The 13,742-nt window shown below is 46.7% G+C and overlaps 1 protein-coding gene across 1 annotated transcript; it reads right to left on the minus strand.

The window, feature by feature from the left end:
* Positions 1–12,677: 12,677 nt before the first annotated feature.
* LOC147724163 (peroxiredoxin-5, mitochondrial-like) lies at positions 12,678–13,301 on the minus strand. The gene has a single exon (XM_086965751.1). It carries the CDS (start codon positions 13,263–13,265, stop codon positions 12,774–12,776), a length of 492 nt encoding a protein of 163 aa, XP_086821877.1. The 5' UTR covers positions 13,266–13,301; the 3' UTR covers positions 12,678–12,773.
* Between the last annotated feature and the right edge of the window lie 441 nt (positions 13,302–13,742).

Here is a 13,742-nt window from a genome sequence, read left to right on the forward strand (position 1 = left end):
TTCTATCGCAAATGGGTCCTAAATCTGTTGAATACTATAATTAGTAGTCGTAGTTAACAACGTGTTTTGCATGAGGCTTATTACATCAATATCAGGTTATTCGTGGCCCTTATAAGTTTTTTCGAGAACAAAAAGAACGCCAACATCCATTCAGTTTCAAGGTGACTAAGAAAATGGTTTCAATGTAAATTTAGGAGAAGCCAGTTTGTTCAATTTCAGTGTCAACTAGGACTTGTGTGGAAGTGTTCCCAGATTTAAGAGAACCTAAACGAGGGTAATCATGTAGCAAAAGCAGGAAATACTACGGAATATGTAAAAAATAATGTAGAAACGTAGAAAAAGCAGGCCATTTATGAAATATGTAGAAACACATGTACACAGTAGAATGTGAGGCAGCGATGTATTGAATATCCCTTTCCCGTTTATCAGGATGGTCAATGCAATATATTTTGTTGACTAGATCTAAACTCCTCCCTAACTGATACAAGATAATAACATTTTAAATGGCATATAAACAATTGCTTTGTTTTCCTTCTGAAGAGAAAACTGCTACAAAAGGTTTGACTAAATGTCAAGAAAATAATTTCGACTACAAATTCTAAGCCCCCCAAAAGATAATTAGGGGAGAGTGATAGATAAGCATTCAAATTTGTGGAAACCTCTCTTTTGTCAAGAGCTATTCCAGGAACTGACAAATGCCGGCTACGAGAGTGGTCTATGTGGACATCTTGAATGTGGGTCCAGAAAAACTCTTTGTTTTAACTCTATCAAGTTCTATTTTGCAAAGGTGATCATTTCTTGGGAGATTATATCAGAATTGACATGGATGACACATTATGTAGTTGGGTGACAGCGAGGGAGGAACCGGTGTCACTTAAAGAAATGAAAAGGGAAGGTTTAAGGAGCAGGAGTTAACACAGCCCTAAAGAGAGACATAGAGCCACGTGGGACTGCTCATTCCACTCATAAGCCTGGACAAAGATGTAGTGATAATGCCCAAGCAGAGATATATTCCCAAATCGAATACTAATAATGCGCTCCACTAATGTTATCATTGGGCATTAAGGATACTGCTCAACACTGTATCTGAATATACAGCTCTATGTTTTAACTCAACCCCTGACTTTGTTAACCACTGATAAGTATGTTATCCCATTTCTATCATAAAAAAATAAAAAGGTTAGAGGGTTGTTACAATGCCAGCCCTTTTTTCAGTGACTGTAATGTTATCAATGAAAGTAAGTGCTCTGGTGCTCATTTGTGGGCCTTGAGATGGCTATATCATAACCTGCTAAATGAACGGCATTGCAGAATCGTCACCACAAACAATATTCAAACATCATTGAATGAACATCACCATGATACCCAGACTGGGAATCAAAAGTTACCCTGAAAAAATGTTCAAACTAACCTGTTTCCTTCCTCCCTTCTCTCTCGACCTCCAACGTCCATCTCTCTCTCTCTCTCTCCCTCTCTCTCTCTCTCTCTCTCTCTCTCTCTCTCCTTCCTTCGATTACTCAGAGGCGGCTCCTCCACCAAGGCGGAGGAGCGTCACCCTGCTGACTTTCAGTATGGCAAAAAAGGGGGAACAAATGACAATAACACAATGTTATTATCATTTTATTTTTCTGTGCTGAGGCAGTTTTGTTGGGCGGGCTGGGCTGGGAACAGTGGAGGAGTGGTGACACCATCCTAAGTGCGATGAATGTTTGGCTGGCCCTCATTCATGTGCACTTAGCATGTTCTGCGCCCAGGCTGCATTACAGCCTGGGTAGAGAACATGACCAGGCGTCAATTCCCCATCTGAGTGCTGAACCACGGCACTCAGACCAATCACAGCAGAAGCCAGGATGAGGACTGAAAAGAGGCCGACAGGTAAGTGATATTTTTTTTTCTCCTCCTCTCTATATCCCACCTTCACCGCCCCACCCTACTAATGATTTAGGGGACCTGCTGCAACTGCTATTATTAACCTCCGGTTTGGCTGGGCGATCAAATAAGTCAGAGAGGGTCCAGGAGGAGACCTGAGTAATCATGGGCGAATTTTGCGAATCTGGCATTCGCGAATTTTGCAAATTTGCGAACTCGCAATCCGCAAAATCCGCGAATTCTCGCGAATTTTTTTTTTTGTGTGTTGGCAAGGATTTCTGCCAGTTCGCAAGGATTTCTGCCAGTTCGCGAGGGTATTGTACCAGTTCGCAATTGCGAACTTACATGTCGGCTTGCAACGGTCACAATTATGTTGTTTCTACATCTGGTTCATCATCACAGGTTCCCAGCACCCTCTGTTTCACCCCTGCCACCCTCTGTTTCACCCATGCCACCCTCTGGTACATCAATGCCACCCTCTGGTTCATCATCACTGTAGATTATGGGGGGAAAAAGCAAGCACACCTGCCTGCTTCAACTGACATGAATTAATTTGGGGTTGATTTATTAATGTGTCACTGTTTTAAAATTCCAGTCTGGCACCTGCTTCCTTATCTGTAATTTGCTTTCTGTTGCAGTGCAATTTTTTTTATCCAGGACCTTTGTGGCCTACTTGTAGCTATTCTATGAGCGTGCTGTGAGGGTCAGAGCAGGGTCATACAATTGTTGCAACTAGCAACTGAACTCTGGAGGGGCCCTTGTCAGGAAGCACTACAGGGAATGGTTACTAATGATGAGTTTGAACTTTTGAACCTGCTGAATGCTTTCACTTTTGCAAAACTCGTTTTTCTGCAGAACAGCATTACAGCAACTGTAATGCCCCAAACAAGCTTATATGAGAAAGTTGATTTCTAATCCAAAAGTTATCCAAAGAAAGTCAAAAGGCCTCAAATCCAAAAAAGTGCAGGCAAATGTCAACCTGAGGAGTTATTCTGATAAAAATCATCATTTTCAGAAGGTCTATGCTGCTTGCCAGTAGATTTCTTGTGTAGAATTGCAATTTTTGTAATTTCGCGAGTGCGAGATTGTTGCTGCCCGCCGTACCTACATGTTCGCAATTGCGAACTTACACCGCACGCCGCAAAATTGTATCACCAAGAAAAAAAAATCCGCTGCGTGCGAATTTGCGGATATTCGGTAAATTCGCGCGCATTCGGGGATTGCGAATTTACCGAAAATCCGCAAAATCCGCGAGCGGAACGGATTTTCCGCCCATGCTTAGCCCGGAGCTTCCAAGGCCAGCTTCCAATAGATACAGCCAGCCACCAGGAAAATGTTCAATAGGATACATGATACAGAAAAGGGGGTGGTGATGAACAGAGTGTCTGAATTAAGCAGATCACTCTTACCCAGTCCAAAAATCAGGGCTTGCTTAATTCAGACACTCTGTTCATCACCACCCCCTTTTCTGAATCATTTTTGTCCACCATAAGCGTGGAAGGGTATACTCAGATGTGAGTCCCTAGCTCATTGCACCATCAGGATTCAAGCAAGCCGGGCCGAAGACGGCTGAAATGCCAGAAACCGGTCCCCGGTAGCTTGTTTCCTTCCCAGTATAAGAATTGGCTTGGTAGTTTGGTCTGCCCTGTTCCCATGATGCACTGGGCCAGGTTCAGACTAATTTGCATATAGCCAAGTTCTGAGCTGGGATGGTGCAGTGAGCTAAAAAACGGTGATGGATCAAGCCCTGATCTTTGGACTGGGTAAGAGTAGTCTGCTTAATTCAGTCACTTTGTTCATCACCACCCCCTTTTCTGAATCATTTTTGTCCACCATAAGCGTGGAAAGGTATACTCAGATGTGAGTCCCTAGCTCATTGCACCATCAGGATTCAAGCAAGCCGGGCCGAAGACGGCTGAAATGCCAGAAACCAGTCCCCGGAAGCTTGTTTCCTTCCCAGTATAAGAATTGGCTTGGTAGTTTGGTCTGCCCTGTTCCCATGATGCACTGGGCCAGGTTCAGACTAATTTGCATATAGCCAAGTTCTGAGCTGGGATGGTGCAGTGAGCTAAAAAACGGTGATGGATCAAGCCCTGATCTTTGGACTGGGTAAGAGTGGTCTGCTTAATTCAGACACTCTGTTCATCACCACCCCCTTTTCTGAATCATTTTTGTCCACCATAAGCGTGGAAGGGTATACTCAGATGTGAGTCCCTAGCTCATTGCACCATCAGGATTCAAGCAAGCCGGGCCTAAGACGGCTGAAATGCCAGAAACCGGTCCCCGGTAGCTTGTTTCCTTCCCAGTATAAGAATTGGCTTGGTAGTTTGGTCTGCCCTGTTCCCATGATGCACTGGGCCAGGTTCAGACTAATTTGCATATAGCCAAGTTCTGAGCTGGGATGGTGCAGTGAGCTAAAAAACGGTGATGGATCAAGCCCTGATCTTTGGACTGGGTAAGAGTGGTCTGCTTAATTCAGACACTCTGTTCATCACCACCCCCTTTTCTGAATCAATAGGATACATGGCAACAATTGTAGTATTTTGCTAAAAATTGCTTACCACTGTAGCTTGGGGAGCTTTCAAGCATTATTCTATCTAGCCAAAGCAGGTCTCTCTGTGATAAGTCTTCTTATGTTTTTCAGTAAGTCACTTGTGTTGCTGCTTGAGGAGTCAATTCCGTTTTATGAAAATCATTCATGTGTTTTCCCCTTTTCATTCCATTTTCCAGTCAGGTAGACATATCCTTTTTTTTAATTTTATTTATTTTATTGTTGGCACCTGCCATAGAGACATATACCTTAACATTTAGTACTTTAATAATTTTAACAATTAATTAAATTATGCTAGAATTGGACCAATCAATAGCAAAGTTACTACTAGAAGGAGTGCCATAAATACACATAATATAAAATAATTAGGTAACTTTTTAATTTTCCCATATTCATCAGCAGATCGAACTTAAATGTCAGTGCCAACAATAATTCCACTGTAACTTTAATTGAGGCTAGCATGTGTAAAATACAGATACATACAAAAAGGTGGCCATGCTGCTAGCAAAATATTCAATTCTTAACAATGGTTTAAGATACCTAGAACAGGCCAGGCCTGGACTGATGATCACATGGCATACCAATTTCCTCCAAACAGGGCCTAATACTTTCGGGAATGATAAAACATGATCGGCAATTGCTATTCAGAACTGGAATAAAAGGATGTGTTCATATATGTCTCTCCATAATCTTTTGGGCACCTATGATACATCATTGAGGTGAATATTAGGGATTGGACTACAAATATGGGAATCCAATATCTGAGCACGTTTTTCTGATGCACCCTAGCCATTGTATCTTACAGATGTCCAGTTGTAGGCACTCCATTACATTGCCTCTGTTAAAAGTAACCATGGGTTGGACCAAATTGAGATCCAAAGTCTTACTGTGGGCAATTACGTTCTATCTGATATATACCATAGGTCCAGCTCTTCATGGAAAATAAGGCTGGGAGAACTATGATGAAATCCCAGAAGATACCTACCAAATCTATTCTCTACAATTTGACAAGTGTAGACTTTGTGAAAATGCCAACACCCACACCATGAATAGCAATGAGAATATATATGCTGGTACACATTGGCAGCATGTTTGATCCATTTCTTACATTGGCATGCTGCAGAGCTGAAGATTCACCCCTACAATCTAATAAATAACAGCTTCCTGGTCTGAAGAAGATGAGACTGCTTGCCGAGTTATCAAATGAGAACCCCAAGTAGGAGAAGGAAGAAATGTTTTCCAATGCACTGCCCTTGATGTGTGTTTCATGTTTAGACTTTTTAGGACCAGTAATTAAAATGAATGTTTTCAAAAAGTTGGAAATAATTCTAAATCCTACAAAAAGGAGATATGACCTTCAATTACAATCCTCATCATTTGTATGGCATATTTCCCAATTAGGAAAACAGAGATGGTATAGGAGTACAACTTGGCGGAATCACATTCATAAGCCCTCAAATTAGCTTCTACATTATTTTTGTGTAATGTAAGCAAATGGAGAGCGAGAACGTGTCCCTGTCAACACCTCTAGCCATAGCAGAGGACTCAGGACATTCACCAGTTTCTCTTTACCCAATTCTCATAATGTCAATAATGGCTTGTTCTAGTGCCATGTTCTGTGGTGTCATCCAGAGTCTGTTCCAATTAACTCAGTCAAAAGTGGAACTTAAATTCATGACAGCTAGGTGGTGATATTCCGTCATAGTATATACATGGTTACTAATTTACAGGTGGAAGTTAAGCCACTGTTCAACATTGTCAAGGACAGATCCGAAAACCATATCATAAAGCTGCAAGTATGCCCTTAGAATTAGCCCGTATCTGGTTCCTGCTCAACTAGACTATGCCCACTGCATTTAGAAGGACATTGATGAAAGCGTTGTGTCCATAGCATGAGGAATGACCCTGTTTCCATTTTTAAAATTGGGATAATAACTGATTGTGATGGATACCTTGGTATATTTGAGTCAAGCAGCAGCTTTAATCACTACTGTCACGATTTAAGCCCACAGTTCAATAGTTTGCAAGTCCATTGGCACACCATCAAGACCCTGGGCTTTCCCTGCTGGACCATCTTTGGTTGCAAGCAAAACGTCCTGTAAGGTAAAAGTCAAACAAAGATTAAGAGTAGTCCTCAAACCAAACCATTACTATCAAAGCTGTAGAATTTAGTGACTCAACTGCCGAGGTTCCACTGGAGATATGGCTGTTTGCCTCAGAACCAATAAAAGTAGTGAGATTAGGGTGCGATGAACAGCTTTCCAAAACTCACTTGCATCTTTTTAGGTGCAAGGTGCAATAAATTCTCCCAATCCTTAATTCCTCTGGTCTACTTCTGCGTATAGATCTTTTGCTAGGCCATGCAGTAGTCAACAACTACGAAATATCTAGGGAGTCTTTTCAAGGTCTTGTTGGGATTGAGGTCAACTACACTGTAAGGCTGATTAAACTATTTTTCTGAAGTGCACCCTGCCTGGACTTCACTTATAGGGCACTTAAAGATTTCATACATTGCCTCCATTATGGCGCTCTATGGAGTCAAAACGACCATGGATTTAGATTGTTCTTCCTGACTTATAAAAATATGGCCCCATGAGTTTTAAATCAGCTGCACAACCAATCTTCTGCCTACTACTTATCACAAGATATGTGGAAGCCTTTCCATTCGCTTGTGTGTCAGTTTAGTTAAGTTCCTTGCAAAATATGCTTTGTCTCCCTACACAATGCATTCAGTTAGCTACACAATCACCTTAGGTAATCGGCACTGATGCACAATGGAAATCTTTCAATGCATAACAAGCTCTGACAAAAAAATATCACTAAAGAAATGCAATTCGTAGGGATTTGGCGTGTAATAATTCGGCCAATGTCTTCAGTTAAGTAGTTTTTTTCTCTGCTCCAACAACTATGAGTTAGCTACAAAGAGCTCAAGACTGAAGGGGGAAGTGGTTCACCCTTAAAATTCAATAGAGCTGGTCCTTTATTTCTGTTCTTGTCCGCCCAATCGCACAACAATGAGAAATAACTTTTTATTTTTTTCTTATGAATTAGTTGTCCACTTAAAACGTCGGTACGTAGGTAGGAGGGTTTCAAGGTTGCATAAATATCTTATTCATATCTTGTATGAAATGAAACATTTAAAAAATGTGTTGTGAATTGGACACATGTAGCTAACAATACAGTCACCTTGCACCTTCTGAGAATCATGAAACATGTTAAGGACTTAGTGTTTTTATGACTCACTCGGTGCTTGTTTGAAGTACTCATCAAGGTTACAGTCACTGCCTTTCAATACAAATTTTCTACATACGATTGAGAAGTGGATGAATCATTGTGAAAATGCAGGGTTTCGCAAATTAACTTATTTTCTTCAATTGCATAGGAATACTTTTGAGTTCACTATTAAAGGCAAACTTACAGTATAACTCCCCTAGACTTTCATTTAGCATGTGGCAACATCTGTACATATGGTGTTAATTTACAGGTTCATTTAGAAGCATGAGTTGAACGCATGAAATATCACCATGGTGCAAATGACATTAGGGCTGGTTATCTGGAGTATTGTATTTGATTATGACTGTTGGTGCGGGGAAGCCCTAAAATCTCACACTCAAAAAGACACGTCAATAACATACCCAAAGGTGGGTGGATCTGGGACGGTATTAAGCCTTAATTTTATGAAACCATGTGCCCAAAGGTAAGGTGCCATTTCCAGTTTATTGCAGAGCAAAAAAAATCCGACATACTTTTTCAAATTTGACTTTATAAAGTACTCTTTTCCGCCACAACAAAGTGCCACAGAGGAGCTTGAAGACTGTGGCTGGCTGAAAATCAGTCACTTCCTGTGTTAGTGCAACATACAACCCTGCCCATCCGCATCAACTCGTCCTACAGCAGTCTCAACATATAGTTAAAGTTATTTAAAGGCCTACGACTGTGCCAAGTCTCTCTCCGACCTACACCATAAGACAGAGGTTATGGCAATGAGGGCAGCATCTGAACTCAAATATCTAAACCAGAACAAAGCAAACGCAGATACAGGGATACAGAGGACCCCCGTTCAGTTTAAGCATCAGAAATCGTGCATAAAATATTTCGTTATCGAAACAGAGTGCTACGAGTTGCCCCATCACCACCAGGCTACTAGCAACAAGGTCCCATTCAAGTGGAATTAACTTGTACACATAGCTTTCTGTCCAAATGAGAGAATCAATCAATCAATCAAAGACATTTATAGAGCGCACTACTTACCCGGAGGGTCTCAAGGCGCTTGGGGGGGGGGGGGGTGCTGCTACTGCTCGAACAGCCAGGTCTTGAGCTTCTTCCTGAAGGAGAGGTGGTCTTGGTTCAGGCGCAGGTCGGGAGGGAGGGCGTTCCAGGTCTTGGCGGCCAGGTAGGAGAAGGACCTTCCTCCTGTTGTCGTTCTCCGGATGCGGGGGACGGCGGCGAGGGCGTGACTGGCTGATCGGAGGTGGCGTTTGGGAGCGTAGAAGTTGATGCGGTTGTTGAGGTAGCTCGGGCCTTGATCGTGTAGGGCTTTGTGTGCGTGGGTGAGGAGACGGAAGGTGATTATTTTGTTGACGGGGAGCCAATGCAGGTCTCTCAGATGTCCGGAGATGTGGCTGTGTCATGGAATGTCGAGGATGAGTCTGGCCGAGGCGTTCTGGATCCACTGGAGTCTCTTCTGGAGCTTGGCGGTGGTTCCGGCGTAGAGGGCGTTGCCGTAGTCCAGTCGGCTGGTGACGAGGGCCTGGGTGACCGTCTTCCTGGTCTCGGTGGGGATCCACCGGAAGATCTTCCGTAGCATGCGCAGGATGTTGAAGCACGACGAGGAGACGGCGTTGACCTGTCTGGTCATGGAGAGGGAGGAGTCCAGGATGAAGCCCAGGTTGCGTGCGTGGTCTGTCGGTTTGGGTGCGGTGCCCAGGGTGGGGGGGCCACCAGGAGTCGTCCCAGGCGGAGGGCGAGGAGCCCAGGATGAGGGTTTCCGTCTTGTCTGAGTTCAGTTTCAGGCGGCTGGTTGTCATCCACTCGGCTACGTCTTTCATCCCTTCGTGAAGGTTGGCTCTGGCGGCGGCGGGGTCGTTGGTCAGGGAGAGGATCAGCTGGGTGTCGTCGGCGTAGGAGATGATGTTGAGGTTGTGTTGGCGTGCGATGGCCGCGAGGGGGCTCATGTAGACGTTGAAGAGGGTGGGGCTCAGCGAGGATCCTTGAGGGACGCCGCAGATGATTTCGGTGGCCTCTGACTTGTACGGTGGTAGTCGGACTCTCTGTGTTCTTCCGTCGAGGAAGGAGATGATCCATTCCAGTGCCTTCTCCTGGATTCCGACGTTGCTGAGGCGCTGCACTAGGGTGCGGTGGCAGACAGTGTCGAATGCCGCGGAGAGGTCTAGGAGGATGAGGGCCGCTGTTTCTCCGTTGTCCATCAGGGCTCGGATGTCGTTGGTGGCAGCGATGAGGGCGGTCTCGGTGCTGTGGTTGGCTCGGAAGCCAGACTGTGAGGGGTCGAGGGATCCATTCGTCTCGAGGAAGGCGGCCAGCTGTTTGTTGGCGGTCTTCTCGATGACTTTGGCTGGAAATGGGAGGAGCGAGATGGGGCGGTAATTCTTGAGTTCGGTGGGGTCCGCTGTTGGTTTCTTTAGTAGAGCGCTGAGTTTGGCGTGCTTCCAGCTCTCCGGAAGGTGGCGGTGTCGAAGGAGTTGTTGATGATGTCCCGCAGGTGGGGTGCGATGACAGCGTCGGCCTTGTTGAAGACGTGGTGAGGGCAGGGGTCGGTCGGAGATCCGGAGTGGATGGAGTTCATCATGCGGACGGTGTCTTCGATGCTGATCGGAGTCCAGGCGCGGAGGGTGGTGGTGGGGGGCGTTGGTGCGGTTGTGGCGTGCGTCGGTTGAGTGCTGAAGCTGTTGTGTATGTCCGCGATCTTGTTGTGGAAGTAGGAGGCGAGGGAGTTGCAGAGGTCTTGCGAAGGGGTGATGTCGTTGTTTCCGGCGTTGGGGTTGGAGAGCTCTTTCACGATGTTGAAGAGTTCCTTGCTGTTGTGTGCGTTGTTGTCCAGCCTGTCCTTGAATGCAGTTTTCTTGGTGGCGCGGATCAGTTGGTGGTGCTTCCGGGTGGCAAGCTTGAGGGTGGTCATGTTGTCCGGTGTTGGTTCCCTTCTCCAGGCTTTCTCGAGGGCTCGGCAGTTCTTCTTGGAGCTCTTGAGTTCGTCGGTGAACCATGGGGCCTTCTTGCTGCCGGGTCTGCTGGGCGGGGTCCTCAGTGGGGCGAGTTCGTCCGCGCAGTTGCTGATCCACTTCGTGAGGTTGTCGGCGGCCTGGCTGGGGTTCGCTGAGCTGGCGGGAGGGTGCTGGCTCAGGGAAGCGGCGAGCTGGTCGGCTGTGATCTTGTTCCAGCTTCTTTGAGCAACCTGTTGCTGGTGGTGGTGGATCGTCGTTCTTCTGAAGGTGAAGTGGACGCAGCTGTGGTCCGTCCAGTGGAGTCCTGTGGCGTGGCTGAAGGCGATGTCTTTGCTGGATGAGAAGATGGCGTTGAGTGTGTGTCCAGCGAGGTGGGTGGGGGTGGGCACCAGCTGCTTGAGTCCGAGGTTGTCGAGGTTGTCGAGCAGGGTGATGGTGTTGCGGTCGTTGTTGTTCTCCAGGTGGAAGTTGATGTCCCCCAGGAGGATGTAGTCAGCGGAGGGGAGGGCATGCGGGCTGACGAAGTCGGCGATGTCCTCGCTGAATTGTGTGCGAGGTCCCGGGGGTCGGTAGATCAGGGTGCCTCTGAGGGTGGTCTTCGGGTCGGTGTGGATCTGGAAGTGCAGGTGTTCGGCGGTAGTCAGGGTGTCGTCGGTGTTGGTCGTGATGTGGATGGTGTCTCTGTGGATGATGGCGATGCCTCCTCCCATCTGGTTGGCGGTGCGGTCCCTCCGGGTGATCTTGTAGCCCTCTGGGATGGCGATGAAGATGTCGGGCGCTGAGGAGTCGTTCATCCAGGTTTCCGTGAGGAAGGCAACGTCAGGAGCTGTGGTGTCGAGGAGGTTCCAGAGTTCGATGGCGTGTCTGTGGACGGAGCGGGTGTTGAGCAGGATGCACTTGAGGTGGTTGCTGCTGGTGTTCGGCTTGGCGGGTGCTGGTGCGAGGCAGGTCCGGATGCAGGAGAACTTGCAGGCGTGGCAGCTGAAGGGTCCGTGGGTGCGTCTCGGGGTGGCACGGTAGCATCCCGGGATTCGGCCGGTGTTGAGCGCGTTGATGGTGGCGGCGTCGTACGTCCGGCGGGCGGGCTGGGGTCCTCGAGGGCCAGGGGTCCTGGCACTGGGCGCAGTCCAGGCGCGGACGGGCGTAGACAGGCTTACCTTTGGCGCACCTTCGGCGCTCAATCGGTGCTCCCGCTGCACGCGTCCGCTGCGCGGTCGCTCTGGGGATATCATAAGAAGGGAGCGGTGAGGGAGGGTCCGCTGGGAGGCGGGTAGCGCAGGGACCAATCGGCAGGCGGGGGGCGGGTTCGGAGCTGCTGCGGCGGGAAAAGCTACGGCGGGAGAATTACATCTAAATGTACACTTTGTGCCTGTATTTGACCCCCCCCCTCCTGCCCCAATTGGCTCACATCTATAAGTGCTCTGTTTTGAAAAACTGAACATACTGTAAGAATTACCATTTTATCTGAAGAACCATAAAGGTGAGCTGTTTAACCCCCATATAGACACTGCACCAACCGTCCAATAATGGCCCACCCTGGATGCTGCCACTAGCTCTCCAAGCAGTTGAACACATGATCCAACAGCCCTGTTGTGTGTCTAGATCTTCAGATGCTTCAAAGGCTGGGATGAGCCAAGTGCCAGTGTCAGGCGCCAAACAGGATCCTCGTTAAATACAGAAGTAAAATGCTCAGCTCCTGTGGCCACAGAGAATCCCATACTGGCTGAAATCCCAGATTCTTCATGGTATTATGGGAGGGGCACCAAAAGGTCCTGAATGATCTGGTTACACTACCCTTTTAGTAATACAACAATTGTCATTCTTGAGGTCAATGTTGCCCAACTGGTAGCCAGCACCCGTTTCACTTACAAATATTGACAGCAATTAACGAGGAGGGGTGTTGGTCAGCAAGGAGAGTCTGGTTACATAGTCTTGGAGCAGTAAAACTGTTCAATGCCCTCAGCTGCAGCATGGTATGACGAGATAAGTAAACCGTTGAAAAGGACAATGATGCTGGTGGCGAAATATTATAAAAGTGGAGGACTAAGGGGAAGGGGGGGGAAGAGGGACAAGGGGGGGAGAAGAGGGAAGGGAAGGATGGTAACACAAGCAAGCACAACCAGCCACACTCTAGGCTACACAGTGGTGAGGAGTAAAGGTTTGCTAACAACCACTCAGAGCTGAGACACAATATTGTTGGCCAGGCTGCAGCTCAGGCCGGTGCCATCTTCTTCAACGTTGATAGACTTCACGATGCAATTATCAATGACCATAGAGAACCTCTTGCATCGCTGGTTTCCAAAGAGAGGCACAAGCTTTGTATCCAGAAGCAGACCTGCTGCCTTTGGGAAGGCCCCAGTGGGATCAGCCAGCATCCGCACCTTGCCTTCAGAATGCTGTGCCTTGCCCCATTCAGTCATCACGAAGACGTCATTGACAGAGATGCAGGCGATGACGGCAATGCCCTTCCCCTTCAACTCTTCAGCTTTCTCCACGTAACCAGGGAGGTGGGTCTTGGAGCAGCCAGGGGTGAAAGCTCCAGGCACGCCAAAGAGAATTCCCTTTTTGCCCTTGAAAACTTCTGCCATGCTGACTTTGTTGCCCGGCTCGCCCTCGAAGACCTCTACATCAGGCACCGAATATCCAACCTGCAACTGCGCAGACATGGTTCTGGATGCTACAAAGCTTCTGCTGACTACTCTGACCGCTCTCAGGTAAGGTGCAAATCAGCATTTCAAAAATACTGTTAATTAAGTAAAAACAGATTTAATTGGTGAGTTCTAGGGCGGAATTATGAAAATGCAAAATTATTTCTTGCAAAACAATTCAAAAGTTATAATACGGACATTGTAAAGTGTAAATGCATTACGTTATTGCCATGAAGGCTATCAGTGAAAGGGCAGTATAGAAGGCAAAACCAAAAATATTCTCAGTCCCAAATGAGCGGCAAAATGAGATGGAAATCAAATAGCATAATTTGTAGCATGCTAAAATCTTCTGACTCACCCCCAAATTCAAGGGTTAATATAAGAACTCTTCTCACTGAACAGAATGAAAACTGCACATTCATCATGGTATGAGCAAAAGAATACAATTACAGCAAATCAGAATATTTAATTTAAGGGTGTCATACAGCCCTACAT

This window comes from Lissotriton vulgaris, chromosome 4_1 (assembly GCF_964263255.1).
Source record: "Lissotriton vulgaris chromosome 4_1, aLisVul1.2, whole genome shotgun sequence".
Taxonomy (NCBI): domain Eukaryota; kingdom Metazoa; phylum Chordata; class Amphibia; order Caudata; family Salamandridae; genus Lissotriton; species Lissotriton vulgaris.

Coding starts and splice junctions, on each gene's coding strand:
- LOC147724163 (XM_086965751.1), bottom strand. CDS start 13,265: ATGTCTGCGCAGTTGCAGGTTGGATATTCGGTGCCTGATGTAGAGGTC.